General features: G+C 35.2%; 2 protein-coding genes across 3 annotated transcripts in view; both read right to left on the bottom strand.

Moving 5' to 3' along the window:
• Positions 1-14,708, bottom strand: part of LOC141381809 (uncharacterized) — a 705,874-nt gene that overhangs the window by 161,847 nt on the left and 529,319 nt on the right. The window lies entirely within an intron of this gene.
• Positions 3,243-14,382, bottom strand: LOC137491037 (uncharacterized). Of its 2 annotated transcripts, none has more exons than XM_068220098.2 (3): positions 14,147-14,382; positions 13,831-13,980; positions 3,243-5,748 (listed from the first exon to the last, which is right to left on the bottom strand). In XM_068220098.2, exons 2-3 carry the CDS (start codon positions 13,913-13,915, stop codon positions 4,775-4,777), a joined length of 1,059 nt encoding a protein of 352 aa, XP_068076199.1. In that variant the 5' UTR covers positions 13,916-13,980; positions 14,147-14,382; the 3' UTR covers positions 3,243-4,774. The 2 variants fall into 2 exon arrangements, with proteins under 2 accessions (XP_068076199.1, XP_068076200.1); XM_068220099.2 differs by having other exon boundaries at positions 14,327-14,382.

The raw sequence follows: 14,708 nt of genomic DNA, 5'->3' as shown, positions 1-14,708 counted from the left end.
TGAACATGTCGAACATGATTCTGAAGGAAGATTTGTGTTTATTTCTGGTCTAATTCTTGGAAAACATGTCACTGTAGGCAATACATATGCCCCAATTGCGGACTGCCCTAATTTTATTTCTCAGGTGATTCTAAAGTTCAATCAGCTCTGCAAAAACATTGGCTTCTTAGGAGGTGATTTCAATTGCATACTTGATGGAAATCTGGATAAATCCTCACCTCAGATTTCAACGAGCTGCAAATCATCACATATAATACGTAACACTTGTAAAGACATCGGATTGGTGGATATTTGGATGGAGCTGCACCCGAAAGACAGAGATTATACTTTTTATTCTCACCCCCATAAATCTTATTCAAGACTAGATTATTTTTTCATACCTTCCGACTGTATACACAATGTGAGTTCTTGTCAAATTGGCCCTATTGTGCTGTCTGATCATGGCCTGTTTTATTTGGTCATTGATATTAGTATACCTATTCAAAAACCAAATTATTGGAAATTCAATAGCTCTTTTTTAAGTAATACTAGCTTTTGCTCTTTTATCAAACAAAAAATAATTTAGTATTGGCAAGACAATCAGAACTCCCCTGTTTCACCTGCAATAAAATGGGATGCAGCCAAGGCTACGTTGCGGGGTCATCTCATTGCTAATGCTGCTCTAAGCAAAAAGCTAAAGATACAAAAAAGGAAAGAATTAGAAGAACTCGCCTGGAAAAACAACATAAATGCTTGCCAAATCAAGATAATTGGATATTATTAAATAATGCTAAAGCTAAACTTAACCTAGACCACACAGAACATATCAAGAAATTATTATTTTATACTAAACAGCGGTACTATGAGTCTGGTAATAAACACAGTCGCCTCTTGGCCTATCAGTTAAAAAAGGAACAGAGTGAAAGAACTAAAAAAGCAATTAAGACATCTGCAGGTAACATGACTTTTGATCCTCAGGACATTAACAACTCTTTTTCAGACTTTTATAGTAATCTTTATACAACCGATTATCATGGATCATACAAAGATTTGACTAATTATTTAAATGAGATTTCTCTTCCCAGCATTTCTGATGACACTAGGACTCTTTTGAATGCCCCTTTTACTGAAGATGAAATCTGACAAGCTATTCAGTAAATGCCATCCGGTAAAGCTCCTGGCCCAGATGGGTATCCATTAGAGTTTTATAAGCAGTTTTGGCCTGAACTTTCCCCAATTTTAATGCTGGTGATAAATAATCTTTTTGAGATTAACTCTTTGCCTGAATCCTGGTCAGTGGCAATTATCAGCCTGCTTTTAAAAAAAGACAAAGATCCAACAAATTGTTCATCTTATCACCCAATTAGTCTACTTAATGTAGATTATAAAATTATAGCCAAGTCCTTAGCTCGACGGATTGAAAATGTTCTGCCTTATGTTGTTAATCCAGACCAAACTGGTTTTGTGAAATCCAGGTACGGTTCAGACAATATTCGAAGAGTTCTAAATAGTCTAGACCATTTAAATTTTACAAAGGAATCTGCATCTATTGTATCCCTAGATGCAGAAAAGGCGTTTGATAGGGTGGAATGGCCTTTTCTTTTTGCAGTTTTAGATAAAATACAGTTAGGATCCAATTTGATTGATTTAATCAAACGCCTATACTCTAATCCTATAGCCCAGGTTAACACTAATAGAATGCTGTCTAATAGATTTTCCGTAAGCAGAGGCTGTCGTCAAGGCTGCCCTCTTTCACCTCTGTTATTCTCTCTGGTTATTGAACCGCTGGCTATTGCCGTGAGAACTAATAGTAGCATACACGGTATTAAAATAGGTCTAGAGGAACATCGTATATCTCTGTATGCAGTTGATGTTTTGTTGTATCTTAAACTCCCTGACACCTCTACTGATGCAATTCTTAATGTAATTAAAAAATATAGTACTTTTTCAGGGTACAAGATTAATTTGGATAAATCTCAAGCTTTGTATATGCATGCTTCCTCTGAATCCATCTCAATCTCAAGGTACGTTTGGAATTACAAAAAACCCAGGCTTAAATTCTCACTGTTGATGAAACCAAAGGAATTGGGTGGGTTCTCACTTCCCAATTTCCAATTATACTTTTGGGCAGCACAAATCAAGCACAGGTTAAATTGGTTTATTTACAGATTTGATTCACGATGGGTTGGGATTGAATCTACAAGATGCTCTCCTAGACTCTCATGCTCTCTACCATTTATTCATAATATACAAAAAAATCAACATTTGATTAGTGTCTTTACAATAACAAATACGCTTTTGGTGTGGCATGATGTTAAGAAATATTTATCCATCCCAAATAACTTGTGTTCTAAGTCACCTATTACCTTTAATCTTGATTTTCCCACTACAATACAGAATATTGGCCTTTTGACTTGGAGATCAAGAGGAGTGTCAGAATAAGGTCACCTATTCCAGGATGGCCAAATGAAATCATTTGAGCAGTTAAGACAGGAATTTAGTCTTCCCAGTAAAAATTTTGATAAATTCCTGCAAATTCGACACTTTTTAGAGTTACAATTAAAAGAAGGTAATATACAATTTGATTTTACTGACATAGAAAAACAGCTTTTCTCTTCATGTACGCTTAATAATAAGATCTCTGAATTATATACGTTGCTGTCTAATACGGACCCTTCAACCTTTAATTCTTTAAGGGCAATATGGGAAAAGGATCTGAGGTCTAGTTTTAGTCATGAGGAGTGGCTATCTGCCTGCTCAAATATCTATCCCAAAAGTACTTCAATTTCAGTTCATGAGCAAAATTATAAATGTATTCACAGGATATATCTAACTCCTGTCCGCCTCCATAGAATATTTCCTAATTGTTTCCAGCTATGTTTCAAAAGTAAGTTAGACATTGGCACAGTGATGCATGTATTTTGGGACTGTGACAAAATTAAATTGTACTGGAAAGAGATTCACAAAATGATTTTAAAAATAACTGGAAAGACTTTTGTTTTGTCTCCAAACGTAAACCTTCTGAATTGTACTTCGGAACTGTGTCTTGATCATGACAAAGAATGCGTATTGAATTTTTGTATATATTTGGCCAAAAAATGTATATTGATATTGGGGTCAACTGTGCAGACACCTTCAGTCAATATGTGGCTGAGTCAGGCAATCAGACTTATGACCTACATCAAAGATCTGAGGTGTGCTGGCTCATTTGGTCCTCCTTCTGGACTTTCCTTGAAAATACTCAATAACTATGTCTTTCTAAATTTGTTTTATAATCTCTTTTTATTTTTGTATTTATTTAAGCATCTGTATGCATTTGACAGAATGTAACAAAAACTGCTGTACATATCGTTACGAGATACCAGTACCACTATTCTGTTGGAGGAAAAAAAAAAATACAATTAAATAAAAATCATAATGAAAGAGGTTTCCAAACCTTAAAGTCTTAAATAACTTCTGAATGTGATGGGAAAGCCTTCCTTCTCTAAAGGGCCCCTCCTTGCTGTGCCTATTGCACAAAAAATGTTAACAAATATATTCAGTGCCCATATCTGACAATATTATATTCTTGTATTTCTGACTAGGTTTTAAAGTTAAATATTTCTAATTATAGCAAGGGATTTTAAATGTATAAAATAGAATCCCTTTATGTCTTCCTACCAGTATGTTCCTCAATGACTCGAGTCTTGGTGTGCTTTAATCGTTCATCTTGTGTCGCTGGTCAGTTCGGTTAAATACCATTCTTCCTTCAAACGATTTAAATGTCCATCATCGGTGAATCAAGTCAAGAACTTTTACCAGTCTCTCAGAGTTCTTTGTTAGGATCTGTCAGGTTTTCCCTTCTTTCAAACATTGTCCCTTTAAAATTCAATTTCAAATTTAAAATTCTTTTCTTCGATGTCACTCCAAACTTTGCCAAGATCTTTGTTTCTCTTTCCCAGAGATTCCTATAATAGTTTCTTCTTCGCTATTTATTAGTCCTTTTTCTTTCAGATCTCTTGATGCCTCCGTTGACATCGTTGGATTTTAAGGTCCATTTCGTCAAGTGACAGTTCGTTTTAATAATAATTTCCACCAAGTCTTGGATATTATTCCCTTCGATTCCTTCCGGGTTTCAAAAAATCCGAATATTATTTCTACGGGAGCGTGTTTCTAGATCTAACAGTTTCTCTTGTAAGTTTTCTTAAATTTGTATTGTTTGACTAAAAAATTTCTTTCATCTCAGCAACGTTCTCCAGTTCTCCAACTCACTGCTCCACTTTGTTGACCTTTTCTGCTGTTGCGTTTAGGCCCGTGATCAGGCCATCCAGTTTTTGATTGACTTCTTGTTTAAAGTTATTTAGTTCCATTTTCACATCTTTTGCGAGGGAATCTTGGAAGGCGGTTAAATCAAATTTAATATCCATCTGGAAAGCTTTGATGTCCGTATGTATTGCTGCAATGCAAGCTGACAGGCTATCAGCTATCCCGTTCATCTCAGATTTTTCATCTGTTGATTACTCGTTTTTTTTTTTTTCAGGTTTCAATGGTTGTTTTTGTCCCCCTCTGTGTTATTTAAACATGGTTTAGGTTATCATATATGATGTAAAAAAAAGGATTAATACCAGTGTGTATGGGAGCTCTCTTTCTATTCTGCTACATGTGTCAACGCCATACCGGAACCATCCCATGTGTTTCTTAAGCTGCCCCGGATGAGTGAAACTGTACACATTGTGTACACACTGATCATGTCTACGGTTTACCTCCAGTGTGAATTCTCTCATGTGTTTTCAGGGTTCTTGAGTGAGTAAACCTCTTACTGCACTGTGAACACTTGTAGGTTTTTTTCTCCAGTGTGAATCCTCTGGTGCCGTTTCAAATTTGCAGCTGTGATAAACGTCTTCTCACACTCCAAGCACATATGCTCTTTCACTCCTGTGTGGATCATCATGTGTTCATTAAGAGACGATGATTTCCTGAAACTCTTCCCACACTTAGGGCATGTGAATGGTTTCTCTCCAGTGTGGATCCTCATGTGTAGATTAAAGGATGATGATTGGATGAAACTCTTCCCACACTGAGTGCAAGTGAATGGTTTCTCTCCAGTGTGGATCCTCATGTGTCTGTAAAGTGATGATGAGTTGCTGAAACTCTTCCTACACTGGGTGCATGTGAAAGGCTTATCTCCAGTGTGGATCCTCATGTGTAGATTAAGGGATGATGATTGGCTGAAACTCTTCCCACACTGAGTGCATGTAAATGGTTTCTCTCCAGTGTGGATCATCATGTGTTGATTAAGGGATGATGATTGGCTGAAACTCTTCCCACACAGTGTGCATTTGAATGGTTTCTTTCCAGTGTGGATCCTCATGTGTAGATTAAGGGATGATGATTGGCTAAAACTCTTCCCACACTGAGTGCATGAGAATGGTTTCTCTCCCGTGTGGATTCTCATGTGTTGATTAAGGGATGATGAGTGGCTGAAACTCTTTCCACACTGAGTGCATATGAATGGTTTCTCCCCAGTGTGAATCCTCATGTGTTGATTAAGGTATGATGATTGGCTGAAACTCTTCCCACACTGAGTGCATGTGAATGGTTTCTCTCCAGTGTGGTTCATCATGTGAATGTTCAGTTTGCTTTTGCTTGCCAAACTCTTTCCACACTGAGTGCAGGTAAAACAACTCTTGTCTCTCACTTTTATAATACCATCAGTCTCTAAATAAGTTTTGTCCTCAATTTTAACTTGATGTTCCTCCTCTTTACTCCCCTTATAGTCTTTAATTAGGTCTGAAATAAAAAAAAAAGTTCAGTTTTTAGTAAATCATTAAAACTCTCATCAAATCAAAAGCTGAAGTGAAAAGACAATAAAACATTGGCTACACAAACCTAATTTTGATGCACATTAAATGTATTATTAATATATTTATTATAAAAATATTTATTTATTAAGAATATTAATATTTATTCATATTTAGATTGATCTTGTCATATCAACCTCCTGGTATCCATTACACACATACACATTTTAGTGGATTCTTATGTAATTGATCCCAGATCATTTTGGTCATATTGATGAGTAGGGGTGTCACGATTCTCCAAATCCTCGATTCGATTACATTTTCGATTCTTAAGTCACGATTCGATTCGATTATGAATAATTAAAAATTAATAACAAATTAATTATTTGTAGCCTACCCTTTAAACTACCTGACCTGAATGGTCTTTGTTTTACCCATAAACAAATCATACAGTAAATGAATAAAGGCAAGTTACACACATAATTACCACGTCAATCACTTTTTTCTTGTGAATAGGCAGTGATCTGTGTCGTTATTATGGCGTCTGTAAAAAAGGTGCACCACCAACAGGAACCATCCAACAGTATCTGAGGTGTTTGCTAAAATGACTAAGTACTAGTGTGAAAGTAAAAGATTGAAGCAGTCTTAACTAGGTTAATTAGGTTAACCAGGCAGGCTAGGATAATTAGACAAGTTATTGTATAACGATGGTTTGTTCTGGAGACAGTCTGAAAAACAATTAGCTTAAGGGGCTAATAAATTTGACCTTAAAATGGTTCATAAAAAATTAAGAACTGCTTTTATTCTAGCCAAAATAAAACAAATAAAACTTTGTTCAGAGGAAAAAATATTATCAGACATACTATCAACATTTCCTTGTTCTGTTAAATATAATTTAGGAAATATTTTAAAAAGAAAAAAACAACAAAGGGGGCTAATAATTCTGACTTCCACTGTATATATATTTACAGTAATTTTTTTTATGTTTTTAAGAAAACTTAAGTTCATCAAGGCTACATTTATTAAATGTAAAAAATGTTAAATTGTTAAATATTTATCAAAATTTTAAATAACTGCTTTATTATTGTATGTAGTTTCAAATAAAACTATTACTCCAGAAATTATTGCTTTTATTACTATTACCATTAATAAATGTAATAATAATTAATATTAGTGATTTCTGAAGGATCATGTGACTGGAGTAATGAAGCTGAAATTTCATCTTTAAAATCACTGGAATAAATGAATAAATTAAATGATAAACTACTTTTGAACTTTTGATAAACTTTACTTTTGAATTTCATGATTTGTATTTATGATTAAATAATTGCAGCCTTGGTGAGCAGAAGAAGCTTAGTTTAACATTTTTAACAATCATACTGACCCCAAACTTTACACCAGTTGTGTATAGAATATTTTAGAAGCAAAAATATGCACTTTAATTTTAACAACCCACAGACATCGTCACCGAATATAAAGCAGAGGTCAGACTTTCTCATATATACAAAGCCTCTTTTCAATTGTCAGGTTTTGTAAAAATCGATCTATTGAATTAATCAATCTATTAAAGAAACGTTGGCTAGAATTCTGCATTATAGGCTTAAATTATAGAGAGACATAGCAGATGAACCGAGACTGCATCAGATCAATGTAAATCTTTCTTTCGAGCTGTCAGTGCGTAAATGAACAAAACAACAGGCCTAATACAACATATTATACGATTAAAATATGGAAAAATTAACAGATAGTAATTTCGGTCAATTTTCCTGACGGATAAACCGAGATCAGGCTGGATAAACAGCTCTCGGTAATATTTCAGCATGCTTTCACTTTCGCATTTACTGGTAAGAATGACATCTCGCCCTGCTCATCATTCTCTCTTCATATAGCCGTATATATGGCTATTACACGATCATAATACACTGTGATATAGCCTGGGTCATTAGTTCGTTGCATTGTTTTGTTTTCTCACTTCAATGGATCCGCTCAGTAGCACAGAGACAGTCTCATTCAGGCGATCTCAGACTGATTGATTTGGCGCTGATGCGAGCGCAACTGCTGAATTTATGCCAAACAAACATTTTCCCCATGAAAACATAACTTTATTTTTTATTTTCTGTGTTAAACACTGGCGTATGCTACGGCGCTGACGCATAGCCCTTCGCCGTGGCCGTCGGCGTCACTGACGTGCACCTCTCAAAAAATGTAACTACACGTCGCAACAACGCGTAGCGCAAGCTTTGTGATTGGTCGGCTTGGTAGCGCTGACGAGTCTGGGTGGGACCGAGAGCCACGCGAATGGCGCGAGCGATTGTTTACAAGCGTCCCGTGAAGGAGCTCCGGATGGAAAGTTTTGTTTTGTGTTAACCTCATAGTTAAAGTTGTTGCAAGTCCGCCGGTTCCTGCCTCAAAATGAGCGAGTTTGAGCCACTTGTACATCCCGGAAGTGTTCAGGAAAAGCACAAAAGCAGCGAAGAAACTCGACACATAGGAACATTTACACCTCAATGCCAACTAGCGTTTCGGAAGTGTTAATGCAGACCAACAGAGACAGCGCGCAAAAGTATAAATGCACAGCCACGCGCGTTGCATGCGCCGTGGGTTACGCCGGTCACTTGACGCAGAAGTATAAATCAGGCTTTAATATGACCTGTCTGACAAAGTGAAGTAGACCAAAAGAGCCTCAAAAGCTAGACATCATGTCAAAATCTAAAGATCTTTAAACACAATTAAGAAAGAAAATACCTGTGTCACGAGTAAAAAAATAAAAAAAAGAGTGAACTCAAATGCAGAAAAACAACAACTCTTTATTGAGGAATGAGTCCTGGAAAAAGCAAAAGTCAAAGTAAACACCCGGTCGTGTGAGTGCTAAGAAAGTGTCGTGGGAAAAAACAACCAGACACTTACTAGCGGTCCTGGACACAAATACAGGGTGTGTAACAAAATAATATGTACACAAACAATCGATAACATACTGACAAACATGAAGGGAAATGATGTGGTATAAACAGGAAAAAAGGGAAACAAGAGCTCCTGTGACTGCAAATAAAAGCAGATGACAAGAGATAATCTGTAACCCAGAACAGGAGGAGAGAGCAAAAGCGAGAAGTACAATGACAGTACTGCCTTCCTCAAGAACTCCCCCTGGCATTTCCTTAAGAGTGCTTTCACACCTGTGAATCGATTCAGTTGTTTCGAAACAGTTCACACTGTAAAGTTTCTAATCGGACCAAAAGAGCTAATGGCTCGTTTCCACTGACTGGTACAGTACGGTTCGGGTCGGTACGGGTCACCTTCAGCAGGCTTGCGTTTCCACCATAAAGGGTACCCTTTTGGTGGGCGTGGTGTATGACAAAGTTTAAGTCGACGTCATGCTCGCTCGAATTAATGTCTACAGTAAAGCTGTACGGGTCGTAAATACTTGTGTATAAATGTTTATTACTAACTTTTCTATGAACAGGTGTTGATTATAACTGCAGATCAATGACAGTGTGAAATAGGCTACTGTAACGTCTGTAATTATATAAAAACAAATACATAAATGCAACATATATGAACACATACAGCCCCTTACAGTCTCCGCTATATTATTATTAATTACAGAAAACGGCAGATTTTTCTTCTTGGTTTTGTGTCTGTTCACCGAGACGACGTCAAGGTTTGTTTGAGCTCGGATCATCCATGGCTGGCTATTATATGCATATAAAATTTCCATGTAATGCCTCGGCTTTGTATTTAAAAAACATGGCGGTTCCTTTGTTTACATTCAGTGTTGCTCCACAAGCTTGTGACGTATCTCCATAACCAACTAGCGTACAGCTGCATGTGTAGCTCCACCTTTTGGTACTCTTTCTCCTGTTTGGCACCCTATCGAAAGTGTGCCAAAAAAGTGGTATGGTACGATTTGGTTCGGTACGCTTTTGACAGTAGAAACAGCCATAAAAGCGTACCAAACCAAACCGAACCGTACCACTCAGTGGAAACGGGCCATAAAACAAGTCACGTGTGAGTAAACTCTACTCACATTGGTTAGTGTCAGGGTTTATTTTGCAGTGTCCCGCTCAGCTGTCAGGAGAGGTGGTGGTTTGGTGGTGTTTGACAAGGTGTGCACGACGTGTCTGAAGAGTGAGGAGAGATGCGGTGGGGAGGGGTGAGAAGGGTGCGCAACATAGCCTATTTGAGGATCGGAAGGGAGAAGCGAGCTTACCGAGAGATTATCACTCGTTTGCGGGAATCCGGAGACTCGAGAAACTTTCCGCCCTAATCATAATTCTCTCTTCATATAGCCGTTTGCCTATTACACATACATAAAATAGTGATATAACCGCGCTCGGATCGGACTGCTTTCTCACTGCTATCGATCCGCTCCAGAGTTCGTTTCAATTGAGCCGAGACCACCTCATTCAAGCGATCACAGAGCGATAGATTTGGTGTTGATCCGAGAGCGATTGGTGGTTTCACATATGCCAAACAAACCGCGCTAACTGGGCAAATGAGACAGATTCCGAAACAAAAGTGTAGGTGTGAAAGCACCCTAAGACTCCCTATAGACCTGATGAGACTGATCAATGAGAGAGCAGAATATCCAAAGCTGGAATCCAACATCTCTCCTCTGGATCCCGTTTACAACCGTGTGTAGAGGAAGCTCAACTGGTGCGATTGGTTCTCTTTGAAATAGACTAGACAAAAAGCGATGCTCGTGTAAGCAGCAAACCTTTTGTAAGCAGCAGTCAATTATTCTCAGGCACGTGATCATCCTTTCATTATCACTCATGGTATGTTTTTACCTGCTTTCTTTTGCTTACCGTTATTTCGTTTAACATAGTTTAATTATCATCCTTTACAATAACATTGCTTTAATATTAGATTAACTCACCATTAATTTAACTGCTGATCTGGGACCTTTAGCCAGGACAGATTACTGTGCAAATTTTAGATACATAACAATAGATCTTTTTAAATGTCAATTTAAAAAAAAAAAGTTTTGTTGAATAAAAAGTGCATGTATACAGCTATATATTTGCTTGTTTTGACACATTTAAAATGTGTGGCTAAGAAATACTTATATCTTTTTGGTGTGGTCAGAGATAAATTTGGTAAATCTTTAATTTTGAGCCCTAAAAACAGTCATGGGAAATAAAAACCAATTGCAATGTGACACAACCCATTTGCTTATGCACAGTGAGAAAGCTCATATACAAAAAACACAAATAAAATAAAAAATGAGGCGGCATGTGGACAACACATCTAAATCAAGTCATTTTAGCATGTCAAAGTCACATTTGTTAATGGGTCAATGATGTGACGCTCATTTTTTTGTCTCCATGTCGTTTAAATCAATTCAAGGTTACATTTTCAAAATAAATAAACAAATTACTTGCATACATTCTCTATTTTGAGGAGAAAGTACATTTTTTTTTTTGGTTTTAATCTGTTTTAAGATAATTTTTAGGGGATTATTGCAAGAATGTAATGTGGTGTAACCAAAAAAAAAAGGTTCCAAATAGTTTATCTTGTTTAAAAAATGTGAAAGCCTCAATAAAACATCGTATTAGCTAGTTTGGCATAATTTTACATTAGACATATTTAATAGGAAATAAAGGTAAATATAGCACAATTGTTCTACATATTATAATTAATTTGGGGAAATGTTGTAACCACCATTTTTTGAGCCATTTTGTTAATATTGTGCACAAGACATGCAAAGATTAGTAACTCTTTAAAATGTGAGATACTTTGACCTTTTTAAGGTATGGTCAGTTATTATTAGTTATGCATGTCAAATGGTAAGACCCCAGAAATGCACTGATAATTGATCAATATTATAAAAATAAGTATTATATTTAAAAGTTACATTTGAAATATTCCCACCAAGCCCATGTGCTTACACAGATGTTGATGATAAAGCCTGTCAAATTTGATTTTACGTTGAAATGTCAAGTGGTGTAACTGGTTACACCATTTGACTCGTATTGCAAGAGTCTTTCTGTTGAGGGCCAATTTAGTCAAATATCATAAGTTCATGATGCTGATTAAAAATGCAGCATAAATTAAACTACTATTTGCAACTATTTGTGTTCACAGTGTTGGATTATTTATTTATTTTAGTTTGAGAAAGTGGTGCTTAATCCCCAACCTTACTATTAAAGCACTGTAAACCTAGAATAAATTACACTGCACAACATAAATGTTTTTTAAATGTTAATCCATGCTTATATACACACATTATAATGTACACACTCTCTCATTTACACACACACACATTCATACACTATTGCCAATTTAGTATCTCTGATCCACCTATACTGCAAGTCTTTGGACTGGAGATCCCAGAGGAAACCCATGTCAACTCCACACAGTAGTCCTCCTGATCCATCTGGGACTCAAACCAGCAACCTTCTTGCTTTAAGACAACTTTTGTAAGAGAACAATTTTTTTTCTACTTCAGAAAGTCTCATATCTTTTAATTTGGACCGAATAAAATCGGTTTTTGAAAACGTTTAAACAGTTTTAGCCTTCTTAAATATTTTTTGGAAAGTATTTTGGAGCAGTAAACATGTCAGGCAAGATTATTCTGATGAATCATTGACTTCTGCTGTCTTCATTAGTTTCAAAAGCACAGATTTCTTTACGATTTTAAACGGCATCTTTGGATATATTTTCGGCGGGAGATACTGTTGTCCTGAAAAACTTAAAACATAAAAACCTATATACAGTAGGAATGAATTAGCAGAACATTTTGGCAGCTTTATACCTTAAACAGTTATCGTCCCATGCCTTAGCAGCATAACACTGTTTTTAGGATCTAAAAATGAATTCTTTAAATCTTCTTTAAGTCTCAAGCAAAAAGATTTCAATGTCTGCTGGTACACAAAGAATATGGTCACAACATTTTCTGACATATTTTAAACCAGGGTTTCTACAGGTTTCACCAAGTTAAATTTAAGACTTTAAGACAGTTTTAAGACTAATATGAATGAAAATTTTAACTCATGAAAGGCTAACGGCTAAGGAATTTTTCAAATGGCCCAGATGAAAAAGATTTTTATTTGCCTTATCAAAAAAATTATATTTAATACATTTAATAATAAAATAATAAATGAATAATAAAAACTTACAATATTTTAGATATTTCTTAGCAAAAGATTTTAAATATTGTGTAAAAACAAGCCTTTACCTGTATCCACACTATTTTTTTCCAACATAAACTTCGAAAAAATTTTTTTAAAAATAAACAAATATTTTCAACATTTTAAAAACTATAATAAACTAAATTTATGCACAACAATCTGTCCATGTCGATGTCCTCAGCAGTAAATACATGGAGCACATTTAAACAAATGTTATTGTAAGAAAAATTGTTAAACCATTATGATAAATAGAGTTCAAATTACCTTTTTGAACAAAAGTTGAAAGTTTTATTGAGATGAATTGTTGGTGATTGTATGGGTTTTGGCCAGATTACGAAGCAAAACATGAACAAAGGAAAATAAAGACTTGTTTAAAAAAGATTCAAGACATACAACACTGTATTTCAGTAAATTTAGGACTTTTTAAAGCCTAAAATTTAGATTTTGGAATTTACAATTTTTTTTTTTTACTCACGGAAATCCTTGTTTATACAAAATAACCCTGGTAACTAGTTATTATAATGATATTGTAATTCTAACTCGTATACTATCTGTAAGAACTAGAAACAGTGAAAAGTACTAAGCCAACACTATCACTGTAATAGCAGATATCTTCTATGAGAATACTTTTTAATTTAATGTTTTTATATATTTTATATAGCGTCAGTGCTCAAGAACTCAGTGGGGGTACAAGAAAAGCAATAACTAACTAATTAAGAAGGTAGGAGACTAATAATACATTAAATAATGACAAAAAAAACATGAGAACAAGTAACAAGAAGGAAACTCATTACTGTCTTTCAATGAGTGCTTATGTGCATTTAGGAGAACTAGGCAGCACACTCAGGGCTGCAAGATGGTTTAATTTAGTTTTCTTATTATTAAAATATTTCTGAATGAGGATCAGATGACTGAGTTGGTCTTTGAGAATAAAAATGAACCTGTTTGTTCCTGCAGATCTTCCTGTTTGACTGTGAATGTTTCTTCAATCTTCACATCTTCACTCTCCTCTTTAATAAACGCCATCTTTATAACAGTGTGGAGATCAGTCGCTTCAGCAGGAGTTTTTCTCTGTGTTTGGACACTTTATCCTGTTTTAAATGAACAAAACAATAAAAATTTCCTGTTTAAAATAAATAAAACAATGAACAGAAACAAAATAAACTCTCTTCAACACTTGCTTCAACAGTTTCTTAATATGAAAGTAATTAACAAAAGTAAATCAGGTAAAAGGTTTCATTAATACTTATTACACACTTTTCTGTTACTTTATTCAAACAATAGCCTGTAAATACTGAGAATAAATTAGTACTACATTGTATAAAGGGTTAAAATAATATTTCCAACAGCAGGAACATAATTTAACATCGAATAAAAAACTAAAACTTTAGAACTTTAACTTTAAATAGGTTTATATCTGTAAAGGTTTAAAAACACCTTCCTCCAGTTGAATCACAGCGCTGAAGCGGCGCCGCCTGATGACGTCACACGCCGCGTCAAAATAAAAGTATTTTTTGGTTAGCTTTTTTTCCATTTACTGTTGCAGTCATGACAAACCTTTAATGTAAATATTTTAAGACAAAGGTTTAATTTATTAAATAGGATAATTTCACTTCATTCTAAGTATGTATAAGAAATGGAGTACTAGTTTTAATCAGCTCATTTGTGGCTATTGTTTCTTGCTCTGACTTACCGGATTTATTTTTGTTAATTACTCTCATATAAAGAGAAGTTATTTTGTTTATGTTCATAGTTTTATTCATTTTAAACAGGACATTTTTATTGTTTTGTTAATTTTTACTGGGTAAAGTGTCCAAAC

Source organism: Danio rerio, chromosome 4 (assembly GCF_049306965.1).
Source record: "Danio rerio strain Tuebingen ecotype United States chromosome 4, GRCz12tu, whole genome shotgun sequence".
Classification (NCBI taxonomy): Eukaryota; Metazoa; Chordata; class Actinopteri; order Cypriniformes; family Danionidae; genus Danio; species Danio rerio.
The sequence above is the reverse complement of the archived record's forward strand: the minus strand, read 5'-3'. Positions and strand labels throughout refer to the sequence as shown.

Coding starts and splice junctions, on each gene's coding strand:
- LOC137491037 (XM_068220098.2), bottom strand. CDS start 13,915: ATGGCGTTTATTAAAGAGGAGAGTGAAGATGTGAAGATTGAAGAAACA. Junction 5,749..13,830: donor AGATCTGCAGGAACAAACAG/GTTCATTTTTAT, acceptor TTTTTATTTCAG/ACCTAATTAAAGACTATAAG.